This window comes from Nannospalax galili, unplaced genomic scaffold (assembly GCF_000622305.1).
Source record: "Nannospalax galili isolate Female #2095 unplaced genomic scaffold, S.galili_v1.0 scaffold155, whole genome shotgun sequence".
Classification (NCBI taxonomy): Eukaryota; Metazoa; Chordata; class Mammalia; order Rodentia; family Spalacidae; genus Nannospalax; species Nannospalax galili.
Genome location: NW_008339923.1, coordinates 10,435,145 through 10,451,276, shown reverse-complemented (window position 1 = coordinate 10,451,276; position 16,132 = coordinate 10,435,145). Strand labels below are relative to the sequence as shown.

Below are 16,132 nucleotides of genomic sequence, written 5' to 3'. Positions count from 1 at the left end.
GTCAAAAGACACTAGGTGAATGGATTAAGAAATAAAACTCATCTTTTTGTTGCCTGCAAGAAACTCATCTCACTTTCAAGGACAGACACTATCTCAAAGTGAAAGGATGGAACAAAATATACCAGGCAAATGGCACTAAGAAAAAAGCAGGTGTAGCAATTCTAATATCTGACAAAATAGACTTTAAACTAAAACTTATTAGAAGGGGCAAAGAGGGCCACTTCATTTTGATCAAAGGAACAATAAACCAAGAAGGTATTACAATCATGAACATATAGTCACCAAACTCTGGTGCACCCAACTTCATAAAAACAGTACTACAGGACCATAAGACCCAAATTAATCCCAACTCAGTAATAGTAGGGCTTCAATACTCCACTGTCTCCATTAGATAGGTCAACAGGGCAGAGAGTTAACAGAGAGACATCTGAATTAAACAATACATCAAATGGACCTTAGAAGTGCTGGGATTAAAGGCATGTGCCACCATGCCTGGCTTATTTATTTATTTATTTATTTATTATTTTATTGTGTATGAGTGGTACTGCCCTCTGAGGACAAAGAGGGCATCGGATCCCCTGCAAGTAGAGTTACAGGTGGTTGTTAGCTACCATGTGGGTGCTGGGATTCGAACCTGAGTTCTTTGCAAGAGCAGCCAATGCTCATAACTGCTGAGTTATCTCTCCAGCCCCCAAACTGCCTTTTAAATATTTATACTTATGCCCATATGTTAGTGCTACTGTCAGCTTTGGGCAGAGAAACTTCTTTTTTGCAGCTGGTGACAGTTACTGCAAGAGACTCATGACTAATCAAAGTGCTGAGAAAAAGTGACTGTTGAGAACTCAGCTCTACATGGGCCTCCATGTCCATCATTCCCTCCAAGGCTCAGGGAACACCAAGGAAAAGGGAATGGAAAGAATGTAAGAGCCAGAGGCATGGGTGAAGTGCTGTGAAATGCTGTCTTCTCTGTGTGACATGGCTGCTGAACCCTGAACCACTTGGCAACTATAATTACATGCATGAGTTTGGGTTCATCAACATTCCATCATGGAGTGGGAAGAGGCCAGGGAGGCCCTGCCCCTCCCTGAGAAGTTTAGGCAGTCAACAGTTGCTAGGGGGAGGGGCTCAGGAGATTCCACCCCTCACTGAGAATCTAAGGGTAGCTAATGGTTACTGGGGGGAAGGAAATTGTCTTCAGTGGTGTGGCCACTGGTAAGGTGCTGTTCACACTCTGGTAAGCAACCCCACACCCACATTTCTACAAATAACTCTAATTAAACTCATTGGGTCACACACACAAATAGACATGACAGAAGGGGGACTAGGGAGCAAGTTGGGAAGAGGAGGGGGTCAAAAGGACTGGAAGGGGGACAAGAGAGAGTAATGAGTGAATATGATCAGAACAAATTGCATACACATTATAATGAAACCCATTATTGCCAATAACATATGCTAATGAAAAACTTGGAAATAAATGAACAAACAAAATTCTGACAGAACCTTAAAAAGAAACAACAGGCCAAATAAAATAAAATAAAAAATCTCTTCTTGTATGTCTAGAAAAAGGAAACTAATGTAATATATTTTTAAGACAACAGATACATACAATGAAAAACAAATGAAAAAAAAAAAAACCTCATATTTACTGACTGTACATGGAAGATTATTCCTGGAAAAGAAACCCAAAGGAATAGTCTAATAAAATGATTCTGAAAATACTTTTTATTTTTGTCTTTTTGAGACAGGGTCTTCCTGCAGCCCCAGCTGTCCTGGAACTCACTATGTAGACCAGGTTGGCCTTGAACTCACAGAGATCCACCTGCCTCTGCCTCCCAAGTGCTGGGATTAAAGGCGTGTGCCAACATGCCTGGCAGAAAATACATTTTAAAAGTGAAGACTCAGGGGCTGGAGAGATGGCTCATCAGTTAAGAGCACTGATTCCTCTTAAGGAAGACTAGGTTTGGTTCCCAGCACCCACATGGCAGCTAACAACCATCCATAACTCCAGTTCCAGGGTATCCAATACCCTATTCTGATCTCTGCAAGCACTGCACAACATGGATGTGCCTACTTGCATGTAGGCAATACTCTCATACACATAAATTTTTTTAAAAACTGAAGGCTCTTTCATAGTCATCCTAAGAAGACAACAGACCTGATCATCAACAAGCATCAAGGCAACAGCAAAGAGAACAGAAATAGTCAATTTTCTTCCCCTACAATGAAGGGCTCAGGGGTTGGACTGGCAACTTAGGGTTTCCTTATCTGCCCTTCAGTGACAAGTTGCAGTGTCTCTCAGCTAAACCCTGGCCTTCTCCAAGACTGTGGTGAGTGTTGCTGGGGTGTGTTTCCTGAGGAAAACACTTACCTATGTGAAGGAAACCGCTTTTGCAACTCAGAAATAATTAAATCTTCTACGAGGTGATCTGTTTCTGTTACAAGATCTGCAGCGGATGTTTTTGTTGAGACACGCTTTTCTTCAGTAAGGGCTTTTCTAATGATCTGCAATAAAAGCACAGGAAGCATTTAAAACTGCAAGGCTCCTTCTTTGGAGACTGAGTTTGGCCAGGGCCTGCCATCACTCCTCTCCTCTGTCACTGACTACCATGTCACAGCCAGCTCCCTGGACTTCTGGGAATCTTAACCTCTCAGCCCTTACTCATTTTACAAAACTAACTTGAAGTTAGCTTGCCCTACCTGTGAAACAAGTTTTCTCTGGAAGAAAAGAACATAGTTTTGAAAAAGGCATGGAACTTCACCAGTGGTAACTCCTCCAAATAAGATGGTAGAACACAGCTTTGTCCCCTATTTGCCCATGAATTCAAATTTGTAAAATTTATATAAGTAAAAACTTTTCCCTAACTCATTTTATGAATCACACACAAATGTGATATGTGAATGCAGGCTATAAAAGTCCCCACGGAGAAGCCTGGGAGCCTAGACTGTATCACAGACATCAAGGCTGGCTCTTGCTACTGTATGCAGGGCAGCACCAGCTACCCAGAGGGGCTGGAGTCTCTCCAGAACCCACACAGCTGAGCTCAAGTGAGACTCTGTTGGGCAGAGCACATCCAGGTTGGATCCACCATGGCTAAACATAGGGATGGAGGCCTGAGCTGGTATCACAGCCCCAGAAACTTCTACTGGCCTGCTGTTGTCCCAGGAGTCCCAAACAGGAAGTCATGGAGCATGGTCAGTTTGTCACTAGATGCAGGAAGATCATTTCTGGCTTGTGAAACAAAATGCCACCTCCGGTTCTACCTGGGGCTATTCTCTCCATTTCTGTCTGTCCACAACTTGATAATGATGAAGTCAGGACACCTAAACAGACTTGACACACTCCCTTCAGAACCAGCTACCTCCCCAAATCCTATATTTTTCTCAAAAACGCCATCAAGGACCAACAAGATGGCTCAGTAGGTAAAGTGTTTGCTGTGTAAGCCTAACCACCTGAGTTAATCCCCAGAATCCTCACAGAGGTGGAGAGAACCAATTCCAGAAAGCTATCCTCTGACCTCCATACTCCAACATATACATATACAATAATGCATAAATATACATACAAATAAAAAATTTAAAAACAAAGTGCTATCAATTGCCCAGCTACCCTGACTTGACCCCCTTTGCCTATTGCGACACAGCATGTCTGGAGTGTGTGACAAGCAAGCACTGACTATGTGGGTGCACGTGTGCCACAGTGTGCATGTGGAGGTCAGAGGGCAACTTGTGGGAGTTGCCGTCTCTCCTTTCACCATGTGGGTCCTGGATATCGAATTCAGGTCAGCCTGGCAGCTGTTAATATTACCCGCTGAGCCATCTTGCCAGCTCACAAATGGAATCTAAAGAACAAACAGAGCCACGGTGGCCAGCAGTCCTGGCACCGGACACTCCCCACAGCGGCTTCTTCGTGCTCTGTCTCGCTGCCTCTCCTAGACTGGCCCGTCCCACACTGAGTCTACACAGGTGGTGCTGCTTTTAAATCTGGGCTGCAAAAATAACAGACAGTACGACAGAAGATCTGAACAGTGATGGCCAACACAAGAGGCCAAGCATAAAGTGGATCCCCGCAGTCCAACTGCAGCTTACGACTGTTCACAGCCTGCCAACCTCCACCCACCACCACAGGCTTTCCTCTGTCTTGTGACTGCAATATCCTGCCCATTATCACTACGCTAATTTTCTTACAACACCAATTTACACACAGCTATTGCTCGCCAAGTAAATCTCCACAGGTGCTAATAAATTTCAGTCTTCAATGTCTAGCTCACACAGTGTCTGCCATCTTCCAGGAATCCCAAAATCTGGGCCAGTCCAGGCAGGCCACTTAGCACTGTGTGTGTGTTTGATATAGGGAGGGAGACTCAGTGTGTATGGGAGCAGCAGCATGTGTCTGTGTAATGTGTGTGTCTGCTGTGTGGGGAGAGAGAAGAGAGGAAAGGAAAGGGAGAGGGAGAGTGACCTCAAGATCCTAACAGGAAGACACAGCACGGGAGAGGAATGGCAGCAAAGCGTCAGGGATTCTGTTGAAATGAAGACTGGTTGCTGGGTTGGGGTCCAAGATCAACATTATTGACAAGCTCCGTGGTGGTAAGGGCTTAGGTCAATTTTCATAACCTGGAGCAAGGAGGGTCACGAGGAGGCTGGGACAATCTCACTTGGCGGGTGGGGGTGGGGGTGCGTGTGTGTGTGTTTTACATGCACAAAGACATCTCCATTTTGAACAAGTGCCTCCTGGGACCTGATTGAGAGAACAGAGGCTTCAGGTATCTCACGCTTGCTGTGTTCCCTCTCAGGAAGCAGACATGGAAATAGTTGTATCCCAACTCCACACCCATGTGGCCTCTCTGTAGAAGCAGCCTGAGGATTTAAGACAGAGTAGAAAACACCCCAGTGGTTTCCTGCTGCTGCCTGAAGAAAACACCACACGCTTCGTGGCCAGACCCTTGCCAACCTCACCTTTCACCTTCCACAGGGTATCCCAAAGTAGCTCTCTGCTAGCTATCTCTCGCTTCCCTTTTGATCCTAGCAAAATTTAATCTGCCTAGGACTTTTAAATGGTCTGGTCTTCTATCTATACCTTTCCCCCTCTGATGTGGTCTTGCATGTTTAGTTGGCTGTCTCACTCCAACATGAGTTCCAAGACAGTGGGAGACCCCCTGACACTTCCTCGCCACTGCCTGTTTTTCACCTCTAGTGTGGAACTGTGCCTGGAGCAGTCATCTGCTTGAGTGGGTCCTGCTACATTTCTTCCCACGGGACCACTGATATCTGTGTAAACACCAACCACCCTGGTTTATTCCCCTGGCCCTTTTTCTGGCTGTGCTGGCAAAGATTACAGCGTGCCAAGAGCCTGCTGTCCTCTGGCTTCACCTACTAACCTGTTTCCGGAGCCAAATTCAGTCTGCCTCAGGTACCCACCCCCCACAATCAAACCACGCAACCCCACCCCCCACCCTCCCACCCCCGCTTTGCCTCACACAATGCACTGATGGCCCCCACTACCCTGGGTCAAGTCCCTGAGGGTAGAATACAGCAGGTTTTTGGCCTTGGTCTTAGAAATCCATCTCTCCCTTTTAGGAGCATAACCCTGTTTTAGGAAGGTTCAGAGCTGTTTCCCAAGTACTCTGCCTTGCCTCTGTGCAGCTGGACAAGGTCTGCCTTGAAGGAGACATGAACAGGAGACACTTTGGGAACTCCCAAGCAGCTCCCGAGCCAGTCACCCAGTCATGTCTTCAAAAGGACACTATACTTCCCTTCAGTGTCTCTCGTTTGCCACAGGCTGTGATCTCAGGACAGGCCAGGGTGCTCACACAGGAAGAGGCCCTCAGGGCACAGGAGAAGGAACCTCCTGCCCCAGAGGACTCCACCCTGGGCCATGTGCTAATACTGCACTTCATCCTGCTTCTGCTATGGGGGTCAGTGAAGGAGAGCATCAATGCTAGCAAGAGTCAGGTCTCTCATGTCCTCCCTGCTCTCCCATGACTATCACTCCAGTGAGTGACATCACTCACCCTGGATCTCCTTCCATGGAACTGCCAGTACCACCCATTCTCAGGCCCATTCTTCTCTTTACTGACTCAGCCAAAAAGTCACCTCCTAGGGCCGGAGATGGCTCAGGGGATAAGAGCACTGGCTACTCTTACAGAGGACCAGGGTTCAGTTCCCAGCACCCATGTGGCAGTTAACAACCACCCATAACTACAGTTCCAGGAGGTCCAATGCATTCTTATGTCCTCTGGGGGAACTGCACACATATGATGCACTTACATACATGCAAGCAAAACACTCATACATAAAACAAAAATAAATAATTTAAAAAACCCACTTCCTCCATGAGGGGCCTGCCACAGAGACCAGCATTCGTTTGTGTTAATTGTGACATAATGCAAAACAACCCACTGACTCTCACAGCACTTTTTACTGACTGGTGAGGACCCCATCACCTGTGTCCACTTCCCATAGTTGGACACGAGCCTGTGCAAGGGCCACTACACCAGAAGTTCACCTGGTAAAGGAGCAGATGTAGATGCCTTGCTATGGCACTGAGCTCAGGGGTAGCCACACCGGACTTTAGAAAGTGCTCTTCTGAAGCCACATCTAACCTCAGCACGTTGTTATAAGCTTGGTTTTCAAGATCCGTAAGACTTACAGCTGAGTGTGGAGCTCAGGGGCCTTACAGACAACTTGGGGCCAGTCACTAGAATCCAGGAGTACCCATTTGGGCCAGGCCTCACCACAGATTCTATAAAGAAGCAGTGTGGATTTGGGGGTGTCATGCAGTGTTGTGCTCTTTTAAAAAACGAGTTGTTCATTTCTGATTTTAATGGATTATTATGACTGCCAGGGAGATAGAATACACCTGTGCCCTCTAACAATGGAACAGGTGTGTCCCCCATATCCCTCCTGGCCCTACATCAGGTCCTGGTCTCAAACTAGGCCTGCTGTGTATGCTTTAAAAAAAAAAAAAAAAAAAGATTGCCAGGCCTGTTGATGCACATCTTTAATACCAGCAGCACTTGGAAGGTAGATACAGATGAATCTCTGTGCGCTCAAGGCCAGCCTGGTCTACATATTGAGTTCCAGGCCAGCTGGGGCTACAGAGAAACCATCTCAGAAAGACCAAAAAAGATTTATTTTTTATCTATATGAGTGTTTGCCTGCACGTATGTATGTGTATCATATGCATTCCTGGTGTTTGTGGAGGCCAGAAAAGGGCATTCGATGCCCTACAATTGGAGTTTCACAGTTGTGAGCCATCATGTAGGTACTGGGAACCAAACCCAAGTCCTCTGTAAGAGCAGCAAGTGCTCTTAACTGCTAAGCCATCTGTTCACCTCCTCCGACCCCCATAGGCCTTTTTGAGATGGGGTCTTTCTATGCCTATTGGCTAGGCCTGCATTGAAATAGAGATCCTTCTGCCTTAACTTCTGGAGTGCGGGGATTACAAGCATGCAGCAAGGTACCTAGCCTTTTGTATCTCATGTGGGTGGCCCTTCATACCCAGCCTGAACTGCACTGGGCCTTGAGGCTACCCTAGGACCATCCCTCCTGCATACCTCTTCCCCCCTCTGCCTCTTTGGACACAATGCCCCTTTGACTTATAGTGACATCCCTAGACATCTACTTCCTGCCTGCTCATCCTTCCAGCTCCCCTCCAGCACATCTGGAGCCCTGGCTGACAGCCACAGTATTTGGCTACTGACCTGTCCCTTCCCTTGGACTGTGTGCTTCTCAAGGCAGCAACTCTGTTCTCACCTTAGCAGCTCTAGGTCAACCCAGGGATGGGGGCCAGTCTCAGCAGCATGTTCTGGAATGGAGCTTGCCCAGTGGACTGCCACACATGGGGGAGCCATATAAATTCACTTCCCCCGCCACCAGTGGGTTAATAGAACTGGGCTCATCTAACAATTCTTGCTTTTACCAATTTCCTGTAATTGACAGGGAGTAGAGAGAATAAGCTATCCCTAACAATCAGACAGCTCTGAGTTCAAAAATCACTTGGTGTCTTGTCTGCAGCAACAGAGGCAGCTGAGACATGGGGCTGTTTTAAGATGAAATGAGCTGTATGTAAAGGTCCTGATACACAGGCTGACTGACATGCTCCCAGACTTCTACCACTTTGGTTTTTGTAAGAACATGGATCTGAAAAAAATTTAGTTACTTATGACCCAAACCAAAACCTATCACACATACCGCATGCTAATGTCAAACTGGAGTCAAAATCCAAGATCAAGAAAAGTTTAATTTCTGGAGCTGGTGCTGTATCTCAGAGTGCTTGCCTATCATGCATGAGGTCCTGAGTTCATAAATGAGGCATGGCGGTCCATGCCTATAACCCTAGCATTTGAGAGGCAGAGGCAGGAGGATCCGATATTCAAGATCATCCTTAACTACACTGGGAGTTTCAGGGCAGCCTGGGATACAGTCTCAAAAAAGTTTAAAATTCAGTTCCTAAATCTTCCCACACTGATAGGAAAGGTGATAGAGCATTTTCAGTCAAGTGCTATGTTGTTTAAAAGATTTAATTATTTTTATGTATATGAGTGTTTTTCCTGCATGTGTGTATGCATGCAAGTGCCTACAGAGGCCAGAAGGCGGCACTGCATCTCCTGGAAGTGGAGTTATGGACAGCTGTTAGCCACCATGAGGGTGCCAGAAACTGAACCTGGGTCCTCTGCAAGAACAGCCAGTGCTCTTAGCCGCTGAGTCATCTCTCCAGCCCCAAGTGTTATGTTTTAAAAATCTATAGCCCTACCTACCCTTTAGCCATGCTCAAGCCACAGGAGGAGATGGGAGTGTGTGCTGGATACCTGGTAAAGCCCTTTCCCATGACTCCCCGCCCCCCCCTCCAGTCTTAGAGATTTTAATCATCCTACCAGCAACAAGTTAGTGTGTGAATTTTTCTTACGCCCGTTCCCATGACTCTTTTCCCTTCAGTCTTAGAGATTTTAATCATTCTACCAGCAAGAAGTTAGTGTGTGCTTTTTAAAATGTATTTAATGTTTTATAGTTACCACTAAGCATATATTCACAGGCCTTCTGGTTTGAGTCTCCCCCTTCCTCCAAATAGCACTTAGTTAATGTTTAATATGTAAAATGTGGACATAAGTCACTGAAGCCTGAATTGTAACTCAAAAAGAAAAGGTACCCATCTCTACCAATAGCAGACATCCTAGCATGATGCATAATTCCCAACTTCCCATGCATGGCTAATCCCCCCGACCCCAAACACACTCCCCAGCTCTCATCTCAGGCTTCAGGCAAGGCTCTTACAGCTCCTGGATTCTGTACTCTGTTTTACCCTTGCCGTCTTCAAATGCCCCTTTGCCTTGACCTCCTTGTCGCCCCCCACCCCCCACCCCAGAGCCACAGCTCTTCTTAAAGATACGAATCAGCTATGACATCCTTCAGGAAGCTGACCCACATCTCAGGCCCTGGTATGGTGGTACAGTCTCCCTGTGGTTCTTTTTTAATTCTTCTTCTTCTTCCTCACTTTTTTCCCTTGTGGTTCTTTTGCATGCTTCTGTGACCAGCCTCCAACTACTGCTGAGGGACATCTGGCAGTACTCATCAGAGGTTAGGAGGAAGTTGGGACAGCAACACTGAGGTCCTGAGACTGCTTAGCCTTGGGGACTCAGAGCCTTCCCTCAGCTGAATTCTTCCCTCATTTCCCAGGAGAAAGTAGCAGCAAACCAGGCCAGCCTAAGGGTGAGGCCAGCTGAAGCTGGAAGTGAGGGCTGGGCCAGAACTCCCTTCCTTCAGCATCCCTTCATTCCCAATGCCTTGTGCTTACCCACTCTCCCTCTACACTAGTGCTGGAGTAGGGATATGAGGGGTTCCTGAACTTTGCTACCGACTTTTTCATTCCTCCAGCTGCATGATTTCAGCCCAGACCCCTCCCAACTCCAAAGATATAGGACTACTAGGCAGAGCTTCCTTTGAGTTATCAAATGACCACCTCAGGCCTCACAGAATGGGACTCACTCTCCAGAAGCCTTTCTTAGGTGAGACCCAGGAGGAACTTCACAGACTCCCTACCTGCCAAGGGCTAAAGGCCAAGGTGCCAGTCACAGAGGCAAGTCTGGCCTCTGGGGTGGGGTGTACTCCTTCCCATCATTTTCAGCTTTTGTTAGCAAAATGGGTATAAGAAATACATCAAGAGGAGGACCCTAAGTTCCTGGCCAGCTTGAGCTAGGCGGCATGCTGGGATAAATAAATAAATTAAATAAATAAATAAATAAATAAATAAATAAATAAAATAAGGTGGCTTAGTTGGTAAAGTGTTTGTTTAAGCAAGCATGACGACTTAAGTTTGGGATCCCCAGTGAGCATGGTGACAGGTGCCTGTGATCCCAGGCCTGGGGAGGCAAAGGTGGGGACCCCTGAGGCTTGCTGGCCAGCCAGTCAAGTTCAAACAGTGAGCTACAGGTTCAGTAAGAGACCCAATCTAGAAAAATAAGGTGGAATGTCAGTTGTCAACCTCTGCCTCCACACACACACACACACACACACACACACACACACACACACATACACACATACAAAATATTTTTTTAATTTTAAAGAAAATTAGGAATAAAGGAAATGAAACAGAAGGGGAAGAACGAGGAGGAAGATGAAAAATAATGTCTGAATACACTGACAGCTGTACTCGGTAGCACAGCACTCAGGAGACGTAAGAAGGAGAATCTCCTGCCTGGGCTACATAGTAAGATCCTGTCTCTAAAAGAACCAAGCCAAGAAGAGAAGAAGAAATCTATGACTTGTCTCATAATGTTCTATGAGGAAAACAATGGTTGGCACCTCAGGCGGGGTCAGGCTAGTGGGCCCTGCACAATAGAAGAATGGGCGTACCCTCCCAAGGGCAACCGCTTTGGAGAACTTGCCAGCTGTTGCTTCACAGGAATGCTGTCCTTACTGATGTTTTAAATGATGGATGGTGCCAGGCATGGTGGTACATGCCTATAACTCCAGTACTTGGGATCTAGAAGGCAAATCAAGAGCTCAAGGTCATTTGTGGTTACACAGGAAGTTTGAGGCTAGCCTGGGCAACATGAGAACCTGCCTCAAAGATAAACAAAAACACTCCTCAACCCTCCCCGGCAAAAAATGAAGGTTAAGTGTGTGGATTAGTGGCAAAGTACTTGCGGAAGCCCTGGGTTTTGTCCCCAGCACTGGGGCAGGGGAGGGAGTAAGGATTAAACACTGGCAGAAGTTCCAGAGTTTTTTTTTTTTTTTTTTGGTCTTTTTGAGGCAGGGTCTCCCTGTAGCCCCAGCTGGCCTGGAACTCATTATGTAGACCAGGCTAGCCTTGAACTCAGAGATCCACCTGCCTCTGCCTCCCAAGTGCTGGGATTAAAGGTGTGCACCACCGTGTCCGGCTTCAGAGTTTTTTACACAGGCTTACCCCTATCCCACCGACCTAAACAGAAACTGGGGCACAGGGAGAGGTGACACAGGGACTGAAGGCAGACCAGGAGCCTGCAGAAATGATGAGACCACTACCCACCTCCTCACTTCCTCTAGTGGCAGGTGTCTCAGCCCAGGCAGGAGTGGAAGAGTCTTTCCGGAGAAAAGTCACCAGACAGAAGACCTCACACACTGGCATTTGGGAATCTTCTCAAAGAGAAGAGTAGGAGCCGGAGAGGTTGGCATCCTTGGGGGAGCCAGTGGAGCAGCCTGCTGGAGGACCCCCACATCCATATCACCCTTCCTCTCCTGCAATTCTGATCCAGTGCAGTTAGTCCCTCTGCTTAGAAATCCACCAGCAGTTCAAGCATCACCAGCCCAGAACACTTCCACCTGCACCTACCTGTGGACTCTCCATCTTGGAACATGGCAAATCCATTCAACCAGTTTTTCAGGCTCAAATCCTTGTCATCCTGGTGCCATTTTCTCTCATACCATACATTAAACTCAAACCCTGTCACCTCAGCCTTCAAAATCAATCTTTTTCACCATTTTCTCAGCCCAGTCAGATCCCTCACTTCTTGCCTACCAGATAGCTCTGGTCCCCATATAGTGCTGTAGGGTGCATGCAGCTGCCAGGTGGGCTCTGGCTGTTGAGGACAATGTAGGACTCCACCCCCAGAGCCTCATATCACACTCAGAGTAAAGGCTAAAGTTCCTGAGTTTCTCAACAGACTTGGTTGGTTAATACATTGCTCATCAATGTTTTAGCACCACCATTTTCAAACAGTCTCAAAAGAGGTGAATATATATATAAAACCACAATAAAAACAGCCTCAACTCCACCAGACCACCTTTTGTAAGTCGACAGAAGTCAGCTATTTTGACTGTAGATCTGACCGTGTCCCTTTCCACTATGATCAATCCTCTTTCAGACCTGGCATCAGCTGGCACCGAAGTGGGTATGGACAATTTAAGCAACAGGGAGGCTGAGCAGACATACTTAGGTTTGATGGGCTGTGCAGGCACATCTGTAAGTTATTACTGGCTACTTTGTAAAGAGATGGCTTCTGGAAATGCTCCTGCTGTGTACCACACTGATTAACCTAGCTGGCTGACATCAACATGCAGGTACAAAGGAGTCCACCTGTGTGGGACGGCTGGCACCAGAAGGGTACTGATATGGAAAGAAATGAGGTTTCAACTGTGCACAGCTGGAATCAAGCTTATAATCAAGGTTTCCTCACATTGCAACTAATATATAAAATATAGTTAACATGTCAAAGAAAACTGATAGAAAGTTCTCAGTCTAATGGTATCTAAAAATTTATTGCACTACCTGTAATTCTTCTAAACTACTAGTAGTAAGTTTCAATCAGCTTTGCAGTAGCAAAGGCTGTTTACCTTTCTATTCCCCCTGTGGAAAACAGGACAATGGGCCAGCATGATGGTGCACTGCACCTATAATCTCAGTGCTTGGGAGGATGAGCCAAGGGGCTCATAAGCTACATATTGAGAAACTGTCAGAAGGAAGGGGAGAGAAGGAGTAAAGGAAAGAAAGAACAAATGAATGGAAGGAAGGAGAGAGAAGATACTGAAAGGCCTGGGGGTGTGGCTCAGTGATAGAGTATGTGCCTAGCATGCCAGAGGCCCTGGCTTGGGTCCCCAGCACCATGCATGCACATGCAGACAAGTGTGTAAACACACACACACACACACACACACACACACACCTTGCTAAATATTGTCATTCAAAGACACAAAGTATGAAGTCAAAGAAGACTTAAAATGTATTATAGAAGATTGAAAAGCAGTGAAAATAAGTTATTTTTATGCTTTGTGACATTTGCAGTATTCGTTTGCATCTTAAGATGTATAGTTATGACTGTTCTTACTCTAAAAGTACTTTTGTAGCTCATTTTAATTCAGTAATGGTTTATTAAAGACTGCTCACTGTAGGTCCATTCCTGGGGGGGAGTGATAAAGCTTATGGTACAAGCCAGGGAGAAGGAGGCCTCTTCAGCATGTGAGGGTGGGGATGGCTCCAACAGGCTCAAGAATAAATGGGTAGCAAATGAGGGAGGCAAGGGAGAGAGCAAGGAGACAGTGCAGCAAGGTGGCATATGGGTACAGGAAGCCCTCTCTCGATGGGGCAAAGGGACCTCAGGGGCAGATGGTGTAATCTGCCAGCCCAGAGGCACCAGCCATTTCTCTTGGAGGTCCTTCCCCTTGGGACTCCCACCTTTTACACTCAGCACCCAGACCCTCAGCTTCAGGATTAACTGAGACTAGCCCACAGCAAAACAGCAGAACATTGACACAGGTGGGAGGGTGGGCATTTGGGGCCTTTAGCTAAGGAGGGCTCAAAGGTCATCAGCTACTGTCTTTCATCCCTCACTGGGCTGCCTGACTAAGGGCTGTTTGCTCCAGTCAGCACCACTGCAGAACATCACCTAGACAGTCCTTCCCTCTCCTCACAGGTTACTATGACTTTGTGTGCCTTCTGTATCTCTTAGTCTTTCCCTCCATGCCAGGTAGGCAGGAAGCCACAAAATTCCCAAGAGGGAGCCCAGAGTCGGGGGCTTTTTGACCTGTTTCCTAATGGCAGAATCTTTATTTCACTCTCTTAAAAAAAATAAAAACTTTATTGTCGGCAAGCTGCAAAAACATAATCTCTTAAGTTAAAATGCATAGGACCCTAAGAACTGTGCCTGTGGCACTGTGAGCTTCTGACTGGCATTTGTTGAATAATAAAAATTATTTAATGCTCTCTTTCTTCAAAGTCCTAAATTTGAAAAACCACAGAAACCTGTAACTTCATTCAGCAGCCTTTACACAGCAGTGTCTGGATACTAAACTAGCTTCTCAAAGTCTCCAGTAAGAAAGGTTTTATAGTGGACCCTAAAAGTTTCTAAGTACCTTGACGATGCTCTCTCTGAAGCAGAACCGAGGACCTGAACCGGTGGGCTATGAATTCCGACTCACAGAGGATCTACTTTCCAGGAAGAATGTTTACCTTAAGCTACAAGCTTCATCAACTGAGGAGGACTGGGTCCTTTTTCCCGAACCACACACAGGGTAGTTTTAAAGCATTTGTTCTTGTGGTCGTTGCTATGTTGGGGGTGGCTTTTCTCAAGCTGGCCACCACTATACCACTGAGCTACATCCCCAGCACTGTAGCAACACTTAAATTCATGCATCCCTTTTAGAGTATTTTCAGACTTAAAAAAAAACAACAACAAAAAAACCGACCATGCTTTCGGATTTAAGCCAATCTGTCCACAGCACTCCTCCTGTCCCCAAGTCACAAGAGCACAACCTAAGAAGCAAAGCCACGAATATGCTCCCCACCAATTCTGTACCTGCACTACTTGAAGAGACTGTTGTTGAACAGTTAGGGAACAAACAAAAAATTGAAAAAGGGAAAAGTGAGGAGTCGCACTTAATGTTCAAACCCAGTCTGGTTTTCTTCAGCTCTGCCCATAGATTTCGATCCTTCCGGCAGCCTAACCAGCTCCCCCTGAACACCCCTCTGGGTCAGTCACTGTCCAGAGCCACTCGGACTGAGAGTCTATCCAGGCACAATCTGGGCTCAGGATGCCTCGAGGAGGACAGTCAGCCGCAACCGGGTCAGATCTGCTCGCGCCTGGGGTAGACACTGGGGGAGTGAGGGGGGGCACCCACAACCCGGCTGCTGGAGCAAGTCAAAGAGCCTCAAAACTCAACAGCTGCGGGATTCTAGCCCCGGAGGGGCTTTTATATTCCAGTTGACTCTCTCAAGGTCAAGTAACCTGCAGTTAGCCACTCAACGGCGGAAGCAGGGCCCTAGGTGCCCACGCGCAGCCCGCTCGCCCGGCTCCCACCCACGCGCCGCCCGCCTTCCGCCCGCACTTCAGTTCCGAGTGGGCTGGCTGCGGCCACCGCGCTCACCTGTCCCGCCCGCAGCGCCAGCTGCACCGCTGCCTCGAAGCACTCCTCCCAAGGGCCGGCGCCCCGCACCGCCTCGTCTTCGCTGCCGGGCTTCATCGCGGCCCCGCCGGGCCCCGCCACCTTCTGCTCCGCTCCACTGCCGGGGCAGGACTCAGGCTCCCACCCGCTCCCACCGCCAGGACAGCAGGCTGCACGCCCTCCCCGCGTTCCCGCCAAGCCGCACCTCCTCCACCGCGTGCCTGACTGCGGGTCGCAGGAAAGGCTGCCGGGGACAAGGGCCTCAGTAGCCGCGTCTGGCGCCCCGCCCCTGCCCTCAGCCCCGCCCCGCGCCCAGCCCCCCCATCGCCCCGCCCATTTCGCCTTTCGTTCCCGCCTCCCTATCCCGCACCGGGCCACGCGCCACACACCCCGCGCCCTGCCTCACGTTTATGCCCCGCCTCCTGTCTGACGTCAAGATAGCTCCGCCCTCTCCACGCCTCACCACGCCCACTCGCGTGAAGCCACGCCCACCCTAAGCCTGGTACGTTTTCAACTGAAATCCTACCACTGCCGTGTTTTGTCCCTGCCCTCTCAGGGACGCCGACCCGCCCGTAGCCCCGCCCTCCCAGTGCCGCACCGCGGCTGCCACCGCCGCTCCTGCTGCACTGGCAAAGGGAGGGACGGGGTCCTGGTAGGGTGCCCCTCGCGGTGGTGAGCTGATGGCTGCCGGAGGTTCGCCTCGCGCTCATTCTAGCGGCGCGCACAAACCCCAAGTCCCATCTGTGTGGGAGCACGCAGCTGTGTTGGGGTGCAA

At 48.1% G+C, this 16,132-nt stretch overlaps 1 protein-coding gene across 4 annotated transcripts in view; it reads right to left on the bottom strand.

Moving 5' to 3' along the window:
- The window catches only part of Impa2 (inositol monophosphatase 2), a 48,677-nt gene extending 33,046 nt beyond the window's left edge, over nucleotides 1-15,631 (bottom strand). For all 4 annotated transcript variants that reach the window (XM_029564329.1, XM_029564328.1, XM_008834695.3 and 1 more), the window contains exons 1-2: nucleotides 15,340-15,631; nucleotides 2,369-2,502 (exon numbers count right to left, since the gene is read on the bottom strand). In XM_029564329.1, the coding sequence (XP_029420189.1) occupies nucleotides 2,369-2,502; nucleotides 15,340-15,435 (230 nt within the window). In that variant the 5' untranslated portion in view covers nucleotides 15,436-15,631. The remainder of the gene's footprint in view (nucleotides 1-2,368; nucleotides 2,503-15,339) is intronic.
- Nucleotides 15,632-16,132: the final 501 nt, after the last annotated feature.